At 46.9% G+C, this 21,776-nt stretch overlaps 2 protein-coding genes and 1 long non-coding RNA gene across 3 annotated transcripts in view; all 3 read left to right on the top strand.

The window, feature by feature from the left end:
* LOC133269691 (trypsin I-P1-like) overlaps nt 1–21,776 on the top strand; it is a 39,881-nt gene that overhangs the window by 17,020 nt on the left and 1,085 nt on the right. The gene's annotated exons all lie outside the window — the stretch shown is intronic.
* On the top strand, nt 94–2,343 carry LOC133269695 (uncharacterized). Its single transcript, XR_009743521.1, has 2 exons — nt 94–214; nt 2,221–2,343. It is a non-coding gene; the product is annotated as an uncharacterized LOC133269695 (long non-coding RNA).
* PLA1A (phospholipase A1 member A) lies at nt 4,199–20,304 on the top strand. Its single transcript, XM_061454256.1, has 11 exons — nt 4,199–4,604; nt 5,959–6,160; nt 7,430–7,607; nt 8,949–9,057; nt 11,020–11,121; nt 12,116–12,205; nt 13,041–13,208; nt 14,206–14,295; nt 14,729–14,837; nt 18,251–18,415; nt 19,803–20,304. Exons 1-11 carry the CDS (start codon nt 4,325–4,327, stop codon nt 19,885–19,887), a joined length of 1,578 nt encoding a protein of 525 aa, XP_061310240.1. The 5' UTR covers nt 4,199–4,324; the 3' UTR covers nt 19,888–20,304.

Genomic DNA, 21,776 nt, shown 5'->3' with positions numbered 1-21,776 from the left:
GCCCCACCCCTTTCCCTATCCCCTCCCTCTTTTTTTCCTTCTCCCAGTCATCTCGCTTTCTCCTTTTCTCCCTATTCCCTCCCTCTTCTTCCTCCTCCTCTCTCCCCTTCTTCATCTCCCTCTCGCACTCTCCGCTTCCCTCATCCTCTCCCTCCCTCTTCGCCAGGCGACTCGCCCCAGGAGCTGGGTCCGCCTGCGGAGCCGCCGGGCCAAGGTCAGCAAAGGGGTTTCGGACCGTGCCGGTGTCTTGGTGGGTTGCGGCTGGCAGAGAGGAGCTGAGGGGGAGGTGGTGCTGCGAAAGGTGGAGGGGGGGGGGGGGGATGTCTGCTTAGTGGGGGTGCAACTACAGCGAACGCGGGCGGTACAAGTTGTTGTGCTGCCATACAACAGGGGGAGCATCAACGCTGCTGGCTGGAAAGCTGACATGAAATCACATAGAATCATTCGTGTTGGAAGGGACCTCTGGAGAGCACCTGGTCCAATCCCCCTGCCCAGGTAGGGACACCTAGAGCAGGTTGCGCAGGAACGCGTCCAGGCGGGTTTGGGAGCCACACAGGTTGGGGGAAGAACAAATTTCAGCAGGTAATGTGCAGCTCACTGCCTCAGAAAATGATGCTCATCCAAACCTAGTACTCCCTGCAGCCTGGCGTTTGACGCCAATGGTCCACAAAAGCCTGCTGTTCGCTTTGAGGGACACCCCAGCAGTATCCCCTTCTGAAGGCTGATCTCGAGGCACAGTGCGTTGTCCTGGATGAGAAGATCCCAGCTGCCAGCAGGTCCAGCTTACAGCCTCAAAGCATGCAGTTCATGTTCAGCTGCCTGCCCCAGGGAACACCAGCACAGCACTAGTACAGGACCGGGAGGCTCTCGCCATAGTTTTATGTCTTGGCTGAGAGAGACCAGATTGGAGCCGGTTGCTGGGAGGATGCCACTTCCCACCTTGTACAGGTCAACTTTCCTGTAGCTTATGAGATCTTTGGGGTTAGCAGAGAGAAAACTGAAGTAGAGACTGACACTGTCACTTAGAAACAGATTATTTTAGAGTGGAAGGAACCACAGGAGCTCACCCACATGCATCCAAAGCAGGACTAAGTTCTTCCTACTGAAGAACTTCCACATTGTGACAAGAGCTTCACAGGGCAAAGAAAGTGAGTGAAGCAAGAGAGAAACTTGAGCCTGGTAGCTGGTGCCCTGACCTAGGCTCCTCTGGTTTTGGGAACTATAAGGATACGTGGCAAGGATACATTCTTCCCTCATGTGCATATTTATATAGTCATACTAGGTAACATGCCCCTAAAGTACTCATTAAAGAGCAAATGACAGGTTTTCCTCCTTTCCTTACTGAGTACCCAATGAGCCTTGCCCATGTCTTCCCTTCCTCAGTTGCTGAGTCAATTTTTAATGCTTTCTTCCTACCATCTCATAGTTAGGACACTCTTCTGAAAATCAGGAGTTTGAATGGCTTTTTGTTGACATGAGAACTAAACCCTGTTCCTCTGTTAGTTCTGGAAACAATATCCTGGAGCCTCCATGCTGCTAATCCATGGTTTCTACTCCATAGGCAAAGGACAAGAATTACCAAAGCTGTGATACCAACTATTCTGGCAGCAGAATGGATCCAGGCCTTAATGTACAGTGAGACAAGCTCTGCATGTGTTTCATGCCCTCCCTTGTATGCAAAGACCATAGAAAGTAGTTTTAAATAGTCACCATTTGCATAATTCACAGTTGGTTTCCTCCAAGGTCCCATGCTGCCACCCTGATGGCGTTGGTATCAATGAATGGTTTTCCAGGATAAGTGAATTTTCCTGTGATCAGATTTCCACTTGACTACTGGGCGCTTGCAGTGCTCGTATGCCTCTGCCAGCTTTGTGGGTGGGAGAATGACATTCCCAGTTGAGTTGGGCACTTGCAGCATTTGCTTGAATGTGCAGACAGTGCAATTTATTTTCAATGTTTTTCATGAAAGGAAATTGTGTCTAAAACAGAGTTTGTTTGCTTTCACTATCCTGGACTCATTCGCAAGTGAATCACACCATGAGGAACTGTTGGAAGAAATCAGACGCAGTGCCTTTGCAGCGTTGCCATTATCATCAGTTCCATAGGGGGGTACCATGAGTGACACCAAGGGTAAATTTCTGAGCCAATATAACTGTAGTTACTGAGTAAATAAGTTCACGGATAAAAAGAAACCCCTTCTCACCAAAATAGTTTTTGGAGGCAAGAGCATTTTCAGCACAGAGGAAGCTAGTGGCTTTCACTGTTTGCATGAGGAGCCACCGCAGCGTGCTGATGTAATACAGAATTTCTTGGAATTACTAAACCTGAGATTACAGAAGAAAACCCAAATGGAAAACGCAACACAAAACTGCTCAGGAAACAGAATTTTCAATGTCATGAAAGTGCTGGGGGGGTTGTTTCATTTTGGGTTGGTTTTTTTTTTAGCGTTCCAGGATGTTTTTGAAACAGTGTGCATGTTATGTGTATAAATCAGATGCGCACGTCTTGGCAGCAGGTTTGTTCTTTTCTAAGCTGTGATACCCAGTGCCTGCCTTATATTACATGGTGTTTCATAATGTCCATAGAACTTGGCAAAGAGTAACTGTCGCAACCTGCTACACAGAATGGGGCTTATTGCCAGAATTCTCAATAAAAAAATGGAAAGACGTGTTTGCTGGTTTTCTTTAGGCGCTCCAGTTTGTTTTACCTTAAGAAATTAGTAATTTACGCAATTATCCTGTTGCCCTGAAGCCTTGTATGGACATATCATTGTCTGTTGGTATTTCACAAGTTTATTTCCTTCTTTCTCGATTGAGGGATTATCCAGATCACTGGAATTTGTGGGTGTAACGAAGGAGTGGGCCCATTGTAGTCTATGGGCTTTTATCTTATGGTTTGTGAATCATCTTGAATCTAGTGCTGGGATTGGAAAGATGAAAAGCAGGCTGGAAACCAGGATTTGGCTATTTCTATTGCAGCTTTCATTCTTGGAGAACTGACTGGCCTGACAAACTCAATCGCATATTTGAAGAGACACTAAGAACCTGCTTCTCTGACAATAAGCCAGCTTGATTATGGAGCCAGGTATTTCAGGATCAGAATGTATCTGTATATGTGTCTCTAGGAGATACAGATGGGCAGGGATTTAGTAGCCCTCCAGGCCAGGCAGCTAATGCTGCCTAACTTCCCTGTGAGAACTGGACAAGTTTCTCTCAGGAGTGACTTGGAAATAAAAAAGCTCTTCTGCCTATAACAGCCCCAAAGCCTTTGGCTGGAGAAAATGAGGGCAAGGAAATGACTGCTATTGCAAATAATTGCAAAGGAAGATAACGTTTGATGCTTCTGGAAAGATCTTTGGTCATGTTTCTGATCAGACTGAACCAATTTCTTCATTTTATTGTTCAAATAAAGCAGCTGTAGAATAGTGCCTGGACAGGTTACTGCTCCTTCACTCACAGAATCACCAAATCACCTAGGTTGGAAAACACCTTTGAGATCATCAAGTCCAACCATTCCCCTGGGACTGCAAAGTCCACCACTAACCCATGTCACTGAGGACCTCATCTACATGATTTTTGAACACCAGGGATGGTGATTCCACCAGTGCCCTGGCAGCCTGTTCCAATGCCTGATGTTCTTGCCATTTAACACAGTCAGGGGCAGATCTTCCCTGGGCTTCTGCAGGGAGGACCAACACACACCAATGAGACTTAGGAAACAGGCATGCTCTTACCAGACAGTTTTAACGCAGCCAGGGAGGTGGTACCACCCCCTCATGAATGTCGGGTGACTGACTCCTGGTTACATATTTGGTTCTTCACTTCTGCTTCTCCATCTGTTTACACCAAACAAGTAAAGTTTTTTAGTTCTGAGATCTGTTTGAAGTCTTTGCATGCTTACGAAACTGGTGCATTACTGAGATGATGCTTTTATTTCCTATAGTATCTGAAAATGAACTCTCCAAACGAAAAGTTAAGAGTGTCCCAGCCCTAAGAAATGTACAGTCTGAGTGTATTATGGTGAAATGGCCACCAGTTACATTTTACTTTTCAGAAGCAATCTATTGCTTTGTGGTCTTTTAGCAGTTACTGCTAAAGTTAGAAATACAGGAAAGAGACAACAATGCAGTAGGAAAGTACACAGATGTGAAACTGATATGAATCTTCCTAGCATGGACTTACTGTGAAGTCTTGGACAAAGCAGTGTCCCTAGTCAGAATTTAGCAGGCAGGTCTAGGTGGCAAGGACAAAGCCCTATATCTCTGTCACTTGTTGGGGCTGGTTTCACTAGCCCATCTCTGAAATGGGAAGCTTGCCTTGAAGAAATGGAGGTAGGAAAGAAGCGTCAGCATGGTTTTCATCTGTTTCTGTTGACACAGACTACGGCAAATGGCCAAGTAAGAGCAGAGGTAATTGCCCCTACCCTTTTTTCCCAAAAGCCCACAGGCTGGTTGATCATTAACACAGTGAACATGATCAAGCAACCCATGATGGCTGTTTTTGCCTGGTACTTGGAGTGGACTAGCAGGAAGATGGTTGAGGATCCAAAGAGAAAGCTGCTCACTGTTCTTGCTGTCCTCTTGCTGCTCAACTCAGCACAAGCAGGTAAGTAAAACAGGAGTGCCTGGCAAAGGGATTGAAGGTTTTACATAGAAGGATTTGAATTCAAGTCTCCCCAGACAACCTGTGTGTCAAAAGATCCTTGCTATAATCTAGTTAGGTGCCAGGAGAAAGGGTGATGCAAGAATGGTACTTTCTTCTCCCATGCTTTGATTCAGTCTCAGTGATTGAATTCCACTAACCTGATGTAGGAGAGTGATCTGGATTTACTCTGAAGCGTAAGGAAGCGAAAAAGGGATTACTTGACTTCCGGCACTGGCATCTCATGCTTTGAAAGCAAGTGTAGCAAGTGTAATCTGCAGTAGCTGAGAGAAGATAAACAGGCACCATGCTTCTATTTCTTTCTTCAGTTGTGCTGGCAATGACTCTGTTATCATCACTGCAGCTCCACATCACCTGCATCACACTGCTTCACAGCGTGCCATATCTTTACTCATGATCCCTCTCATTTTACACCATTTCTGACCACACAGTGCTTGCACTGAACCCGTTCTTCCGTGTTAAGCTGCCTCAGGAGCTGCCTTTTCCCCAAACTGATCTCAGAGAACATGTTTTTCTCTCTTGCCTTCAGTACACAGGAAGGCCAAAATAAACCACAGAGGAATTGTCACTTCCCACAAAGGGGAATCTGAATATTGCATCTCATTGTGAGACTGTGCTGACCCTTAGGCCATGTTCTGCCTTAGCTAGTGTAAAGTATCTCTATAGGTACAGCCAGCGCTTAGGAACATGGTTGTCTGATTATATATCTATTCTATCATTGTACACGCAGATTCAAGGCTGTTTCGCTTCTTCCAGTCCGGGAAAGTGGCTGCACTGTCATCACAGCAGGATGCAAATATGCCACTTCATACAATAACACTTTTTAGGTCAGAAGGGATCATATAATTATTTAGCTTCCTGCTCATTGCAGGTCAATAAATTTCACCCCATTACTAAGCCTTCCACTATTTGAATACAAATATCCCCATTCAGTGGTGCCTATCTGTTGGCAACCATTTTTTTCTCAAAGATCTAGTAGCCAGCTCATAAATGTATGTAGTAGCTGTAACCAAAACCAACAGAACATCGTTCACATCTCAGTAAAACCACTCTCAAGTCAAAGCTACCATGACATCCACAGTTACTTCCCCAGGCAGTGCTGGAATTCCATTAAAATACAGAAACAGCTTCATCAGACTAAGTTTCCAGAATAGGCTGATTATAATTTATATTCTATCCTTTTTATCAATAGAAGTGAGAATGCTACTTTCTTTTTCCTAATGGATCAGAACAAGCTTTTATTTTTCCCATTGCAGAGATGCAGACTGAATATGCTGTTCACTGCCTTTCATTGCAGGGAATACAGACAAACTCCCAGGGCATCACTGTACTGACTTCCAGACAGCCAATTTCCTTCGGGGCAGTAAACTTAAGGTCCAGTTTCTTCTGTTCACCTCCTCAAACCCCAGCTGTGGGGAGCTGATTTTAGCTGGTGATGGCATCAAGAACTGCAGCTTCAACAGCAGCTTGGACACCAAGATTATAATCCATGGCTTCAGGTGAGAGAAAGAAGAGCACCCTGACTAAGCTTTCACTGCTAAAGTAGATGCTGCTGGGGCATTCCAAAGTGCTGGGTGCGGCCGGTAGGGAAACTTCCTGCTCCTGTGACTTTCTTAGTCTCTCAGCAGAGGGGCAGCAGGCAAAACACCTAAAGATAAGAGTCGGGAGTGCTCTGCCCAATACTGGACCTGGGGACTGTTGGTGGGCCAGGGCAGAGGCATGGAAATTGGTGCTGACAGCCTTCATTACAATGTAACTTGAAGTCCTTTAGTTTGTGGCCAGCTGCCTTTTTTGTATGTGTTTCACATTTTTTGGAGCCTAAAAAAAGTCAGGAAATTGAAATCTCTTTATTTCTGTATCTCGTTCCCGTAACTTTCCTGCATGTTCTCTCTTTCTCTCTCCTTATTTACCTCTTCCCTTTTCTGTCTTTCAACCTTTTTATTTAAGTCTTTTCTTCAAGATTGTTGCCCCTTAAAATTGTCTTCTTGGAGCTCATGTCCTTACTTATCAACAGCCTGGTTTAGGCAGCCATTTAGGAGCCCTGCCAGACACATTAACCATTCTTGAAAGGGCAGCGATTTGAGCTGGGTTCTTTTAAGCTGTCACCATTCTGCAAGCTTATTTTACTTTCCAATTTTCAGCCAGATGTGACCATATAACACTATTTTGATGTGCAAAAGCCTGAATAGAAAGTGCATAGAAGACCAGGATGAAAGCACAGATGATGTTGCAGGGTCTTTCCAGAAAACCGGCTTTTGCCCTCATGTGACATAGCATGCCTCTCACCAGGTGGTAACAAGGGAAGTGGGTAGAATATAGCCCCCTCTGTTTTCCTTGAATTCTTGTGCATAGATTTTATCGGGTTTGGGGTTTTTTAATTGCCTACAGGTGAGGAAATGTAGCAGTGAAAGACAAGGTGATTTGGCCAAGGACTTCCTGCCAGTTGGTAGCAGAGCAGGATCCAAATGTTCCTGGTCAGCTCATGTACTTGAGGTGGGCTCTGTGGTGGCACCACAAGAAGACTGAGATCTCGGTCTAAGCCCTGCAAATGTTACCTCATTCATTAAAGTATGTGGTGCCCTTCTGAATCAGTGTGCTCTGGAAGGTGTTACTACACCACTGCAGATGCCAGCTATTGGTGTCCGGACCCAGATGTTTCAACAACATCTGGCAGCCTCCTCCAAGACATGTGAAGCCCCAGCACCAGTGAACAACATATGCCCTACTTTGAAAGGCACCTAACATACTCGTTTCTGATGACTCCACAGGGCTTTGGGCACTAAACCTTCCTGGATTGAAGGGCTTGTCCGTGCCATACTGAACACAAGCCCGGTGAACGTGATTGCAGTAGACTGGGTTTATGGGTCTACAGGAGCCTATCCCTCTGCAGTGGAAAATGTCACAGAGCTGGCCCTCTCCATCTCACAATTCATCAGCAAGCTCCTGGTAAGATACTGTGCATTTCCAGTGTGGGGGGGAGCATGGCCAAAGAACATCATTCATTCCAAAGAACATCATTCATGCAAGAGATTCAGAGACCTGCTCCCAACCTGCTGTCTCCACGAACTTTATTCCAGAGTGAGAACTGTGTAACTCTAAAGAGATTTCTTCCCCCCCTCTCTCAGTGCAGACTTCAGCATGCCACTGGTTTCCATCTTTCTCTTGAGTTTTGACATTTTCTGAAAACACACCCCTGTTGTCATTTTATATTTGCTTTGGGCTTCAGATATACTTCCCAGTAGCTGGAAAGCCCCAGATGTGTCACAGTTAGTTTGTGCACAGCACAGCTGAACACCCCTAACACAGTGAACGTGATATATCTTTGTGCTAACCACCTATGCATAAACTCCCCGTGTAACATTTGCACTGCAGACCCAGGCTGCCCAGCATAGGAGTTCCTGGGTCTACACACCACAGCCACACGTTTCTAACCTATTGCTGTATGGCTACCCTTGGATCCACTGTGTCATCAGAAGGATGGGGATGGGATGGAGGGGGAGAGGACTATCACACTCATAGAGTGAACAAATGACTAAGCTGGACAATGTCCTCACTTCTCATTCCATATCTGTGCTGAGCTGTAGTCTAGTTACTTGAGGACTTTTTCAGTCCTACACTACACCACAGAAGGCTGTATTCTCCTCTCATAAGTTTCATTACTGCTCAAGGATATGGCCTCATTTAAAAGTCAGGATTTTTCATCTTTCCCTCATGCTGTCATGCACCATATGCTCTCCCACTGCATGGTGCTACAACATGCAGGCCAGCCTGCTGGCAACTGAATTCCTGTGCGTGGAGTCATCTCACATCAGATCTAAGTGGCTGTGCTTTACCTGGCAGTTCAGCTCATGGATAAACCCTTAATCTCTGCAAATATAACCTGAAAGTACTAATCAGTATATTGGCACAATGGTGGTATAAAAGTGACAAAATTTTCTCAGCTTTACCAAGATTATTCCCAAGGCGAACATGGATCACTCAGCTGAGAGAGGAAAATTCAGCCTGAAACAAGCTGTGGAAAGAGAAGATACAGGCCATGTAGTTATAAAGAGGAACATCTGACCTGACCAACTTGGTTAGGGTTGGGTTTGCATCTATGGACCTGAATAAAGACTCTGAAAAATGGAAAGGGCAATACCCATCATTCCCACAGCTGTTTGGTTCTCTACCGTACACCTCAAAGGCAGTCCTATGTTAGAAGAGCTACAGAGCTGCTGTATGGACTGAGACAGGGTATTTCACCTTTCTGCTACAGAAACATTAATTTGAATTATCATCAATCTGCAGGCCCTGGGAGTCTCAGGGACATCCATCCACATCATTGGGGTAAGCCTTGGGGCGCATGTCGGGGGCCTGGTGGGACACTTCCATGGCGGTCAGCTGGGACGCATAACAGGTATCATAAAACTGAGTTTTGGGTTCTTGTCTGCTCTTCAAGGGAGAGAATGAAAGACCAAGGAAGGGGAGTCATCCATAGTGGTCTTTTAATTGCATAAGGGCTCATTAGTTCCAAGTTTCCGGGCTTCTTCCTAGCTTCAGAAGAGCCTAACAATCCCTTTCCAGCCATCAATCCCCTCCGCACTGCCAAAAGAATTCATGTACTTGCAAAAGAGCCCTTCCACCCCTGCTCCACTCTTCAAATTGGCTGCCAGCATAAAAAGAATACAAGGCCTCATGAGTAATGAAAGCCCACAACACCCCCATCCTTTGTTTCCCCTTTATACCTGTGTGGTTCTTAAAACCAAAGCCCACAGTGCATCTCATTGTGTGGAGCAGCAAGTGTCAGCTGCTCTGCAGGAAAAATGTGAGCTGAGAGCCAAGGAGACAACCACGGGCAGGGGCAGTGGCCTCACTGACAAGTGGCATGGTCCTACCGTGTCTGGGCAAGAAGAGCAGAGGAGGTCCAGGGACGGCAACCAGGGTTATCCACATTTGAGTGATCACCAGGCAAATCTGTAGCGATGAGGCAAGCCCGAGTTTAGCCAAGAAGTCCTGTCACGATAAAAGCAGGACACCAGGCTGGGCATCGCATCCCTACAACACAGCTCCAGCAAGGACCAAAGGCAAGAACCTGAGCCAGTGTTGGGAAGCCCCAGATAAAGCTTCTTGCTGCTCTCTCCCACAGATCAGCTGTTTTCACAGTAGACTGAGCTAAGGCCACCCAGCTGTACCAAATCAGAGCTGACATCAAACAAAGAGAGCCAGTCCCCTGGATGTGGGGAAGAGGTTGCAGTGGGGAAATTACAGGGAAAGATGGTTAGAGCCTGATCATGGCATTTAGAGCTTTCTGGTTCAACTCAGCTGTTTGATATGGAGTGTGAATAGAACCACAGAGTGATTTAGGTGAGAAGGGGCCTTAGAAGATTTCTAGACTACCTCCTACCCCCCCTAAAAAACCACAACCCAGGGCTGCCTTCTCAGTTAGATCAGGTTGTTGATGGTCTTGCCAAGTTCTGGGAATTCCCAGGGATGGAGATTCATTTTGATAGAGGGAAAATGTCACCAAGAAGGAAACCCTCTCACAAAAGCAGACATGTCAGCTTGTATATTGTTGATATTGCCTTCTCCATAGAGAATTAATGGGACTGAGTCCAAGGCAGTGAAACTTGGCCAGCTGGAAACTGGCATGTGAAGCAGAGCTGTTTCTTAAACTATCGATGTTGCCTGGGGTGTAGAACATCTTGTGAGATTTTTTTCCTATGAAAAGTGAACAGAATAAACCTCAGCTAGAAACAAACAAACAAATCTCTTTAACCTTTTCTGTGGAATTGCCAGGGATAATTTCCTCTATTCCTCTGACTCCCCGGAGGTTGCTTCAGGAGCAGGTTTTGGGCAAGAATGTAGATGCTTAAGGACTCTATTTGTGAGAGAGACCTCAGAAGCCTCTAAGGATGTTTGATAATATTGAAGCTTTGTAATGCGTGGATTAGTTAATACCTGGGATGCCAGATTCATCACCCAACTGATGATCTTCAGTGACATTGCTCAGACTGTAGTGTTAATACAAATTATGCTCCACTTAGGGAAGGTGTTAAGAGTTCTATCCTCTTTCACTGAAAAGCCAAGATGCTCTGTACTCGCTCTGTCAGAGCTATTTGAGGTTCAGTCACAGCTTTACAGCCTAGAAACTTGAGGTATAAAACTACTAAGGGGGAGTGGAACAGTGGAGGACAAGGTAAGGAAGCTGCAGTGGAAGCTGGGGTGGCAGAAACCATTCTGGAGCACAATCAATGCAACCTGGGAATAATTCATCACTTCTGCCTAGCAACAGTTTAAAGGTTTTACAAAATAACTGGCCCAGAAGTAAGAAAGAGAGGCTGAAGAGCACTGCTTGTTGAGGTGTTTGATTTTGTTACAGGCCTGGATCCTGCAGGCCCTAAGTACACCAAAGCCAGCCCTGAGGAACGCCTGGATCCTGGGGATGCCCTCTTTGTGGAAGCCATTCATACTGATGCTGACAGTAAGCTGTCTTCCATCTGCTTCGGCCCATGCTTCTGTTCGTCCTGCCATCATTATTCCTGAGGAGCCTCTATGTCATTGTCCCTTTTTTTTGCCAGATTACCAGAAATTCAGGCTCACTCTGAGGAAGTTTCTTGGTGAGATAGGCTTTAATGATTAATTCATTGGCATGTATCCATACCACAGAGCACTTCAAGCAACAGCCAGGTGGAGATTAAACAGAGGGCAATCCTTCAGTGAGGTTTTTTCACTCAGCAAAGTGAGTTTATGCAGAATCAGCTCAGCATGGCTTTTGCCATATGGAAGGAATTTACCTGTCTAGTCTCACTTTGCTTTTTCCCACCTAAGGTAAGAAAGGTGCCGCTGCTAGCCCTGAGGGAAAGTAAGGAGTTAAACCAACAGCTCCTTCCACAAGAGTATTCTAAAGCACTTGGGGTCTGTGTAGGCAGAACATGTGCTGAAGAATAACACCCTGCCCTTGAGTCATACCTCTTGCCTGTAGATCATGAAAACCTCTACCAACGGAACTCTCAACCATGACACATTAAGGCTGTGGTCAGTTTTGTTCTCCTTTGCACAGAATCAAGAACCTGAGTCACAGAGGTGGTGATGAAGCTGCAGTTCCCGGTCATTCTGATGGCAGGGCCTGGGGCACTTTCTGCTTCACGCAGCAAAGCTGCATAATCACAGAATCATAGAATAGTTGGGGTTGGAAAGGACCTTAAGATCATCCAGTTCCACCCCCCCTGCCGTGGGCAGGGACACCTCACACTAAACCATGTCACCCAAGGCTCTGTCCAACCTGGCCTTGAACACTGCCAGGGATGGAGCGTTCAGGTGTGTTGGAACAGGAAATCTGTCCTTGCTGCCTCCAGCACTGGAGCTGGGTCCAGCACTACTAATCAACCAGTTACTGGGGCCTGTCCTATACCATATAGGGTAAAGCCTACAGAAGACCAAGTGTAGGAATGAAGTAGCATTTCACCTCCTTTCAGATTTTGGGATCCGGATCCCTGTAGGCCACATCGATTACTTCGTCAATGGAGGCAAAGATCAGCCAGGATGCCCCCGATTCCCCTCTGCAGGTGAGAACACTGTGGCTTTCATGGCCATTTACCAGCCTGTGAAAATGCTATTTGCCAACCAGCTCCTGCTGCAGTCTGGGCAGACATCAAAGCGATACAACATGTATTTGTAAAGATACATGGTGGTGGGATTCATAGCCCCCAGCTCCTCTCAGCAGTACATCAAGCAGCTGAAATGAAAACCACATACAGGTCAAGTGTCTTTGCAACTGTGGTCAAGAGAGAGATGGGATTTTAGTGACACTTCTGTATGAGCCAAAACCCTAGAGTCAGTAGAGTTTGCATCAACAAAGAAAGCATTTTTGCTAGGAAGGCTCTTGGGTACTACTGGGAAAGACTTCTTTTTGTAGTTCATGCTGCAAGCTGTGTCTATACTTAGAAAGACAGCTTGTATGATTACAGCCCTTTGAGAATGGGACTTCACACAGTAAATAGAGTGGATAAATATTCAACTATGTTCTGCATGGGGGCCAGGTTATAGGGGACACCTCACTTCCATAGCTGGGGTCCCAGTGCAGGTGGGATCCAAAGCTATTGTACCCCCTTGCAGAGCACCTGGGGCCTCATTGATAGCACACTGATGGAGACATGGCAGCCCAGCAGTCCCCATCTTCTCAGGGACTCCATTAGCCTGGGAGATGCACTTCTAACTTCCTACATAACTTCTGTTGCAGTGGGGATCTGGGCTTGTCACAGAGAAGCGCTGCAAAATGTTATTAACGGGAAGGGGATTGCTGCAGAATCAGTAAGAGTGTTTCTTGGGAACAGGCAGAAAAGGCTGAAGCCAACAGGAAGGCTCACGGCTGCTGTTCTCTGGGTGCGTTTTGTCTTGCAGGCTATAAATACCTGATCTGTGATCACATGAGGGCAGTACATCTCTATGTCAGTGCCTTGAAAAATTCCTGTCCGTTCCTGGCTTTCCCTTGTGCAAGTCATCAAGATTTTTTAAATGGTCGTTGCCTGGACTGTGCGGACCCCTTCCTGTTCTCCTGTCCCAGAATAGGTACAGTACCAGCATGAGACCTGCCTGGAGCAGATGACAATACATTCCTGACGGGTGCCAGTGCAGAGCACAGTACGCAGTTCAGATTACTCTGAGCAGGATTTGCCTTGAATCTCTTTGGGGATAGTAAGAAACTGGTTCGGTTTCAGGCTTCTATAGAGAAGCTCTAAAAGCTCATATGTTGCCCAAGACAGAAGACCAAAATCTTGAACTTCTGACCATGACAGTTTTCATTTCACAAACGAGTTTCCGGAATCACCTGCCAAACAAGTGGGCAGTTAACTCAAAAAGGGTCTTGTTGAGAGAAGCAGCTGGAAATTTTAGCCCAAGCCTGAAGTCCCATTCTCCCGCAAACCAGTCACTGTTGCTGTGTCACGGTCATCCCATAGATAAACTCCCTGGACTGGGAGAAGGTAATAGTTACCTCTAGGCTTCTGAAACTGGGCTGTGGCTCAAGGGGAGGAAGTGTCTTCTAGTGCTATTTGCAGTCTGGTACCAGAGGAATATAAGGAGAGGGCTCTTCTGGGATAGGTGCTCTCAGATCAGCTACTCCTTCCCCATGTCACCCAGCCACACTGTCAGCTAGTCAGTGGTGCAGGCCTCAAGTTATGGTGGTCTTCTCACTTGACCAACAAGTTAAATTTCCCAGTGTTTGCACTGTCATTTACATTTGCACTGAGTTTCCTGACTCAGTAGTAGTTGTGTCCCTCATTTTGCACACTGATAACAGTCTATCAGCAGAGGAATGAGATACCACCAAGAGTTATTCTGATGATGATCACCTGGGGTAGCCAGAACAAGCTTTCTGAGGGAACATTAACCTGCCAAGCAGAAACTACAAACCTGCACTTGCTCTGATTTGCACTGGTATAAACCAGGGTCTGTCCCCCAAGACAGTGGAGTTGGGTGGGGTGAGTGGAGGAGAATTGGGAACAACTCCGTTTCTGTTCTGGGTCATTCATGGCTTTCCCTGCACTGGGTTTATCTCCTCTTGCAGGTCTGCTGGAGCAGGCAGGTGTCAACATGACAAAGCTTCCCAAGGAAGTAAAAGTGTATTTAATGACCGGTCCTTCAGCTCCATTCTGTGGTAAGTAGCATGAGAACAAAAATTAGTCAGAATGGTGTTGACCAAATGAGGTAGATCCGGGTAGTTAGGACCTACCATCCCCATGAGAATCAGCTCCTGTGGCCCAGACGGTCTGAGACACACAGCTGAAGAGCCCTAACCCTGCACATCTCCCCTATAAAGCCCTTCCCAGTGGATTTACCAGTGTGGGCAGAGCCCTGGGTTAACACAGCCATATGGCTTCAGGACTGAGGGGGGGGTGAAAATGCCTGTTTATACTGGAGTGCGCAGACCTGCCTGCTGTGCCTCTCCTAGCACAGAGACTTCTTTATGTCAGTTTGTTTCTTAGTGCTGGTGGGGCCGGGGAACCAGTGCTAGAAGACTTCTCTTGGCAGGGGTAGGTCTAACTGACAATACCAGCCCTCACTCCCACATAACTTTGCCTCTTGCTCAGTCCATCACAGCCTGGTTGAGTTCCATTTGCAGAAGAAAAGAAACATAGTCACCAGCATTGAGATCACTTTCTGGAGCAACAGCACCAAGGACACAGTGAAGATCACCATGTGAGTGACAGTGCATGCTTTTGGCCTGTTTCATTTTTCCAGCTCCATGTTTAATGCTGTTTATCCCCAGTCCAGGAAAAGCACAACAATAGCAAATCTCCCTATGGGGCAGTCACTGCGTGATGAACCACAACCTTTCTTCTGGAGCCTCTCCACATTTACCTTGTATGCTCTCAAGCATCAGGCATGTGCTACCATTGCTCAGTAACCCGAGGCAGGCCTGCCTCCTCCCTGAGTGCAGCAGGTATACTCTGGGATCCCCAAATTGGCACTTTTGTGTTGCTATGCTACTTCGTTTTCTACACCATTCACATGTCTGGTGCCAGTTCTAACCACAGCCAGATTACTGCTCTGCCAGTCAGAGATGGCTACAGCAAGACCCCATCCATCAGAGGTTCCAGGCTTAGACAGCTCTCTTGATGCCTGACAGGACAGCAGTTACAAAGAGGAGAAGTGCATCTCTGCACAGTCAGGAATGTGTTCAGTAGCTTGTTGCCCCTGCAGCGATGCAGCAAAGCTCTCAGGCTCTCACCATAGGGAATCATCCAGGGGGCAGAGGATGAAGACCATGTGTGCAGACAGACAGATCTCTCTTGAAAGCACCTCCCTTCTCCAAACTGTATCTGAATGAAAGGACCAAACTCAGGTTCCTGTTCCACAGCCCTTGCCACAGGGTATTTCTCCACCGCAGAACTTCCCCGGAAATCTTTCTCGCTTCTTCCTATCCCTTCTTTCCCACTGCTGTGGGCTGGGAACCACAAGGTGGACATGCAGCTAGCACGCACTGCTGGCTGCCTCAGGAAGCAGGAAACCTGTCTGCTATAGTGCGCCAGCCAGCTCTCATAGGATCAGAGGGGTTCCGGCACTGGCCTCCACACAGTCCTTAGTGCTACACCAAAGCACTGTGACCTGAAGCTAACTGCATTGCCTGGTCCCGGGCACCAGGAGGTAGGGATGAGAACCAGGGAAAGGGAAGCCACACTCCAGGGTGCTCTCCAGACTGACATAGCTGACTGGTGACAGATTTCCAGCCAGGCACTGCCATCTGGATTAGTACTCCTGCCTGGTGCAGCTCAGTCTGTTCGACCCCTCTCTAACTTGGAGGCCAAATCCGCCTTTCCCAAAGATGAAGAAAGGGAGGAAATTGTAACACCGAGGTCAAGTCAGGCCCCGTGCAGCGCTTCCGTTTGCAGCTGCGGCACACGGGGTTTGGTGTCCTGCAGGAGAAGTGAGACAGGCAGGCAATCCCCAGGCTTTGATGTACCCTCAGGTTTTAATGAGACACTAGAGTTACGGCAGGGTAACCTATCCAGAGACACCCTCACCCTGAGAGAACAGCAGTTGTTATCTCATTTAGGTGCCTTCCTAAGAAGCACAAGGCTAAACTGAAAAATAGGCTTACAGCAATAAACCTACAGATTTGAGAGTATAAAATTGAAGATATCCCTGCTAATTCACACTGTAACAAACAGATTTCCCCACTCCAGGCAAAGCTCTGCCCTCCAGTGCAGGCAAGCTCAGTGCCTAATGGGCGTAGGTTTTCAGATAGCAGTGTTCACTGACTCATTTCAGGTCATCTGACATGCGTGTCATCCTGCAGCTCCCCAAAAGTGCACAGGGACTGGGGAGTGTTCAGCCAGTCTCATACTTTCAGCAAGTGACTCGTGTGGTTGTGTCTTGCCTCATATTGCCCTTCTCCTCCAAACATCAATTCCAGTCTCATTCCTTGAGGTGCCATTACCCCACTGGTTGCTCGGAGTGCCCCAAGAAACATGTCCTCAAGCCCCATAACTGCCATGGGTCTGGCAGAGTAAGGAACTTATTACACAGCACACTTAGCTGCACTGACATTACTTACACATCACACAACATCATCCCCCATATCCAAGAATCATAGAACCATAGAATGGTTTGGGTTGGAAAGGAGCTTAAGATCATCCAGTTCCACCCCCCTGCCATGGGTCTGGAGCCAGCCAAGAGTCCTACATCCATCCAAAGGTTGTGTGGGGTTTGGAGCAAATGTCAGTCCCAGGAGTGACTTTCTTTAACCTGCTTAACCTTACCGTGTTCCTCTGTCCTAAGGCAGGGCTGTGTCCTGCCCATGGACAACACACAGTAGAGAGATGGCCTCCCCTCTGTTTGTTTTCCATTTGCTATCTATTATTCACTTTTATAACCACAATTTCATGATGCTTCCTATTTTTGGCAGCTTCAAGCCAGGCACAGTCTGACACACAAAACCTCCAACACCTACCGCTGTGGTTTAAGGGAGGGACTGGTTGTGCTGGTCTGGGTTGGCCACTCTGGCCTAGGAGGATGCTGAGTGCAACTATCAGCTCACTCCCAGGAGCTATGTTGGTTAACAGAAATGTAGGCTCTTCCTGAGCCTTTTGTCAGCTCTCTCCTTTCCCTACCATCACATTTCCACTCAAGCAGTCACCCAGGTGCTTCTGGGATTGTGCTGAGTCAGTTACACACATATTCTTCATAGGCACAAAGAAATCTATGATCTCCAGGCTCTTCGAGGTGCCAAGAAGATCAAGCATAAGTCCATTGGATGGACTTCACCTGAGGGAGGTGGTCCATCTACATAGAATGGCTGGCCTGTACCCCTTCGTAGCACACAACTGACTGGACTCTAATCGCTGCTTACCAAACCTCTGGTATTTCTCAGTTCATGTTACCTGGGTAAGAGTGTAGGTACAAATATCCCTCTATCCAAGCATCACACCTTCAACATGGTCAAAAGCAAATACCTAGGAAAAGCATTAAAAAAAAAAGGAGTGTAAGCATGTAGCAATACTTCCTCAAATAGTTTCCCAGTGTCTGAGAATTGGATCTCAGGGACTTCAAGAGCCAAAGGTGGATCTTTGTCCTTATTAGCTTTTCTCTTCCATGAGCTTGTCCAGTCCCCTTCCCTTGATTTGTACAGCTACGTAAACTTTCTAGCATTCACAACATCCCATAGCAAGGATTTTAACAGCTTAAAAGGAATGGTACTCTGCAGTGTGCAATCTTTCTGAGCCTGCCATCTCCTAACTTTCTTTGATCAGCCCTAGTTTGTGTACTGGAAAACATGGTGAACAACCAATCCCCATCTGTGCCATTCATGATTTCATAGATGTTGACCACTTACCTCTCTGTGGCCATTGGGGCAGTGTTTCAGTTTATGTGCAACAGCAAAACCAGTTCTTTTAATTGTGTGATGGAAGGAAGGGTATTTATCTGTAAATAGTCTTGACTACGGAGATGCACCATGGAGAGACAGCCAGATGAGTCTTCTCACTCCACTGTATTATGAGGCCTTCCCAATAATACCTCAGGTTCCCCCAGTGTTTCAACAGCTCTCCATACGGCTTGCATCTGCAGGTTGATTGAGTGCTCTCCCTCACATCTCTCACGCTGCCTTGCAGACCGAAGCACCAGGAGGTGGGCAAACGGCTGCTGGCCCACAGAGTTCCCCTCTGCCGCATAAACAGCGTGACTCTCAAGTATCTCCCCAAGAACCAGTTTTGGAGGAAGGATGAGGCATCCATTGATGGCAAGTTCTGTGCAGCCCCACTGCCTCTGGATAGCAAGTAAGTCACTGGAATAACTTACTGGGACCCACTGAGGCAGTGCATGCAGCCTGTGGTTTGAAACAATGCGTTCTCTCCCCTGTTTAGATAAACACGTAAAGAGGTCCCTCCCATCACCTCGGTGACCCTGTGTAAATCATTTTCTACCTGTGAGGGAGGAAAATTACTAAGGTAGTTTTCTAGGAGTTTTCTACACTTATTCCTCAAGGATAAAAGCATTGCACTGTGAAAGGAAAGTGGCTGTGACTTACATCACCTTGAAGATGCTTAAGTCACAAACCATGGTAAAATCTTGTACTAACTGGAATTTATTCCTTTTGTCCCTGAATACTCTCTCCATCTTTCCTCTGTCAACAATGGGCCCCCATCTGAAACATGACAAACAAGCATTCTTCAGGATGAGACAACAGAAGACCAGTAATATATTTCTGCTTCTCATACTGCACAGCTTTATAAAGCACTAAGGCTAAAGATAATTATTTGGGGATTTTCTAGGCCATGCATTGTAGAGTATATGCCTTCAGCCATGATTACCTTACCTAGAGTAGAAGCAACCGAGTCCTCATCCTGAGAGACATAAAGGTCTTCTCAACAGTATAATATTCTTGCCAGGAGTTTTGCAGATCCAAAGTTCCTGCAGGCACGGCAAAGTAGCTGGGTCTATACTGACACATTAAACTCTGTCTGTGTTGCTTCTGAGTTGACTTTTATGCTGCATCCAGCTGAAGCAAGCTACCGGGTACTTCAAAACAGGAAAAAACAGAAGCAGAAGGCAAAATGGGCTCACATTCAAATTCTGTTCTGATGGGCAGGAAGGAAACTCGAGCACAAGGCAATAAAAATAGATCCAATAGACCCAGATAGGGGAAATATAGAGGCATTCCTATGTAAATACCAGGCACTCCCTTGAGCATAAGGTCTATTCCTTCCTAGCATGCTTTGCAGAGCAAAGCACTCTAAAGTTAGAATGGATGTGGAGATACGTGGCCTTTTATTACTTATGAATGGCAAACCATGGCACATCGTCTTAAAGGGGTGCTAACCTACACTGCTGGAAACCCTGGACCTGGCTGCAATGGAGATAGAGAGCTGTAGAGTTGCACAGGTTCACAGCTATGCTCTTGCCACTAAACTGAGAACACTCAGGGCAGCAATAGCACTGCTGGCAGAAGTGGGGGTGTGTGTGTAGAAAGATGAAGAACACAACCCCATACAATTCATCCCAATTCACCCTCCAGCCAATTGATCCTGGCAAGAGCACAGCACCCTGTTCATCATGCCCTTGCAAAGCAGTACAAGGTCCATCAGCATTTTGCTTGCTCCTGTGTTAGAATAGCAGCCACCACTTGCTAATGCCCAGCCTGATTTCCTTGTGCTCTTCCCACAGCAGGATAATGTCATGCCTGCCCTGGAACCTCACCCTCCCCAGCAACACAGACATCTCCTATGAGCTGCACACTGCTTGTGCCTAGCCACTGCATTTGGAGCATGCATGCATACCCTAGAATGGAAAGGATCCCTAAACCTATTGCTGCTGCCTGCTCACAGATGATGCTTTCACCATGAAACTGGATGGGTTATTTACTTCCTGCATGAGGGACAGGATGTCAAGGAAAAGCAGCAGATCGGAGAGTACAAGGTTGACTGGTTACAATAAGACCTCTCAGTTAAAAGGCTGGATTTGGACTTCTATCTCATGGGTTCTGTACCCAGCTCTGAGGGCAACTATCAGCCCACTCCCAGGAGCTGTGTTGATTAGCAGAAATGTGCTAAGTGAGTACTGAGTGAGTGAGAAGATTTGGATGAAAGAAGAGATATCATTCTTCCTACAACAGGAGTGTTGGAATGATTCACTTGTGGTTTATATTAAAGTGTCCTGAGGTCTTCATGTTAAAGGTGAGAGGTATTGTTTTTCCTCAGCAAGGGGAAATGAGGTGGTTCAGGGAGTTATTCTTAGCCAATGATCCAATGGGAAATTCAGTAGGCCCATCTATAAGACACTTTCAGAGTGAGACCCTATTGATTTCATGTTAGTGCTCCTGCTAAGTAATCAGAATAGATCCCCTTCCCTGACAAGCCTGGAGCAGCTCTTCCGGCTGTTGGCTTGTTTTCTTTGAAGCTCACATAAAGTTAAACAGACACCAGGAACATGGCAGTGCTCTTGCAACCACTTTTACACTGCTTCAACCAACTGCCCAGAACAGAAGGTAATAGTAGGAGGATGGAGCATCATAGTTACAGGGCCACCTAACACAAATTATTCCTGGGAATTCAGCACAGCCTTTCAGAGCTGGAAAAGTAGCTGAGATCTGGAAGGAATTGGTGATTACAACATTACAATTACAATATGAGATTACAATATGATTACAATATGAGGCACATGTACATAGAAATAGCCCTTACCCATCCACACTTTTTCCACCACCTTGATGAATACTCAAATTAAAGAGGAGACGAGTCTTTCACCACCTCTGCCCACAAATCACATCTTCTATAGGCCATTTCCTCTGGTTCTCTGGACTGGCTTCATGGAGTGAAAGAAGTGTACCAGGAACACCATGGTCAGGAGAGGGTGACATACTAAAGGCATTTCTGCCATGAAGAAGCCTCAGTCATTTGTCACGAGCTGTCACTATTGCTCCACTAGACATCGTCACTGCAGAGTTAGCTCCTGGTGTCAGCACACAGCCAAGCTTTTGGGGCCTGAAAGCCACCTAACAAACATCATCTCCAGCTTACACTCAGGAGAGGGTCAGAGCTGGACTCTGACAACCTGACAGAGATCCAGGTTAGTCGGTGCCATGACTGAAGAGTTTCCAGGGAGAACAGACTGGAACACAACCTCAGCGGGCACCTGTGGAGGGCACCATTCAGCTCAACCCATTTACTCCATGGGTCCCACATATGAACCACTTCAGAGCCCTCTCCAGACCTCAGCAAGAACAGAGGTCTTGCTGAGATCCCAAGGGCAGATCCCAAGGGCAGAGATCTCACCCATCTGAGTCTTGCAAGACATGCAAACCAGTGTCTGGGCCACAGAGAGAGCCGCACAAGGCAGGTAGGGCTGCCTCCACCAGCCCAGGGCTGACATAAAGCCAGCCCCACACACAGAATGGCCATGTCCCCACACCTCTCTGCCAAGAGACACAGAGAACACCCTGCCTGAGTGTGCTGATGGAGGGACTGATGGTCCTCCCTCCTGGATATCTGCCCTGGAGAGGCTCCTACCCTCACCACCCAGCTTGGCTGCACCAGGATCTGTGGGACAGTGGATTCCTCCACCAGCACTGCCATCTCCAAATCCCTGACAGAGGAGATGGCTGGGGAAGCTCATCAGCCAAAGCCCATTGCAGCTGAACCT

The sequence above is a fragment of the Pezoporus flaviventris genome, unplaced genomic scaffold (genome assembly GCF_033815535.1).
Source record: "Pezoporus flaviventris isolate CSIRO_AGI_PZ_B2104156 unplaced genomic scaffold, CSIRO_AGI_Pfla_v1 ptg000015l, whole genome shotgun sequence".
Classification (NCBI taxonomy): Eukaryota; Metazoa; Chordata; class Aves; order Psittaciformes; family Psittacidae; genus Pezoporus; species Pezoporus flaviventris.
The sequence above is the reverse complement of the archived record's forward strand: the minus strand, read 5'-3'. Positions and strand labels throughout refer to the sequence as shown.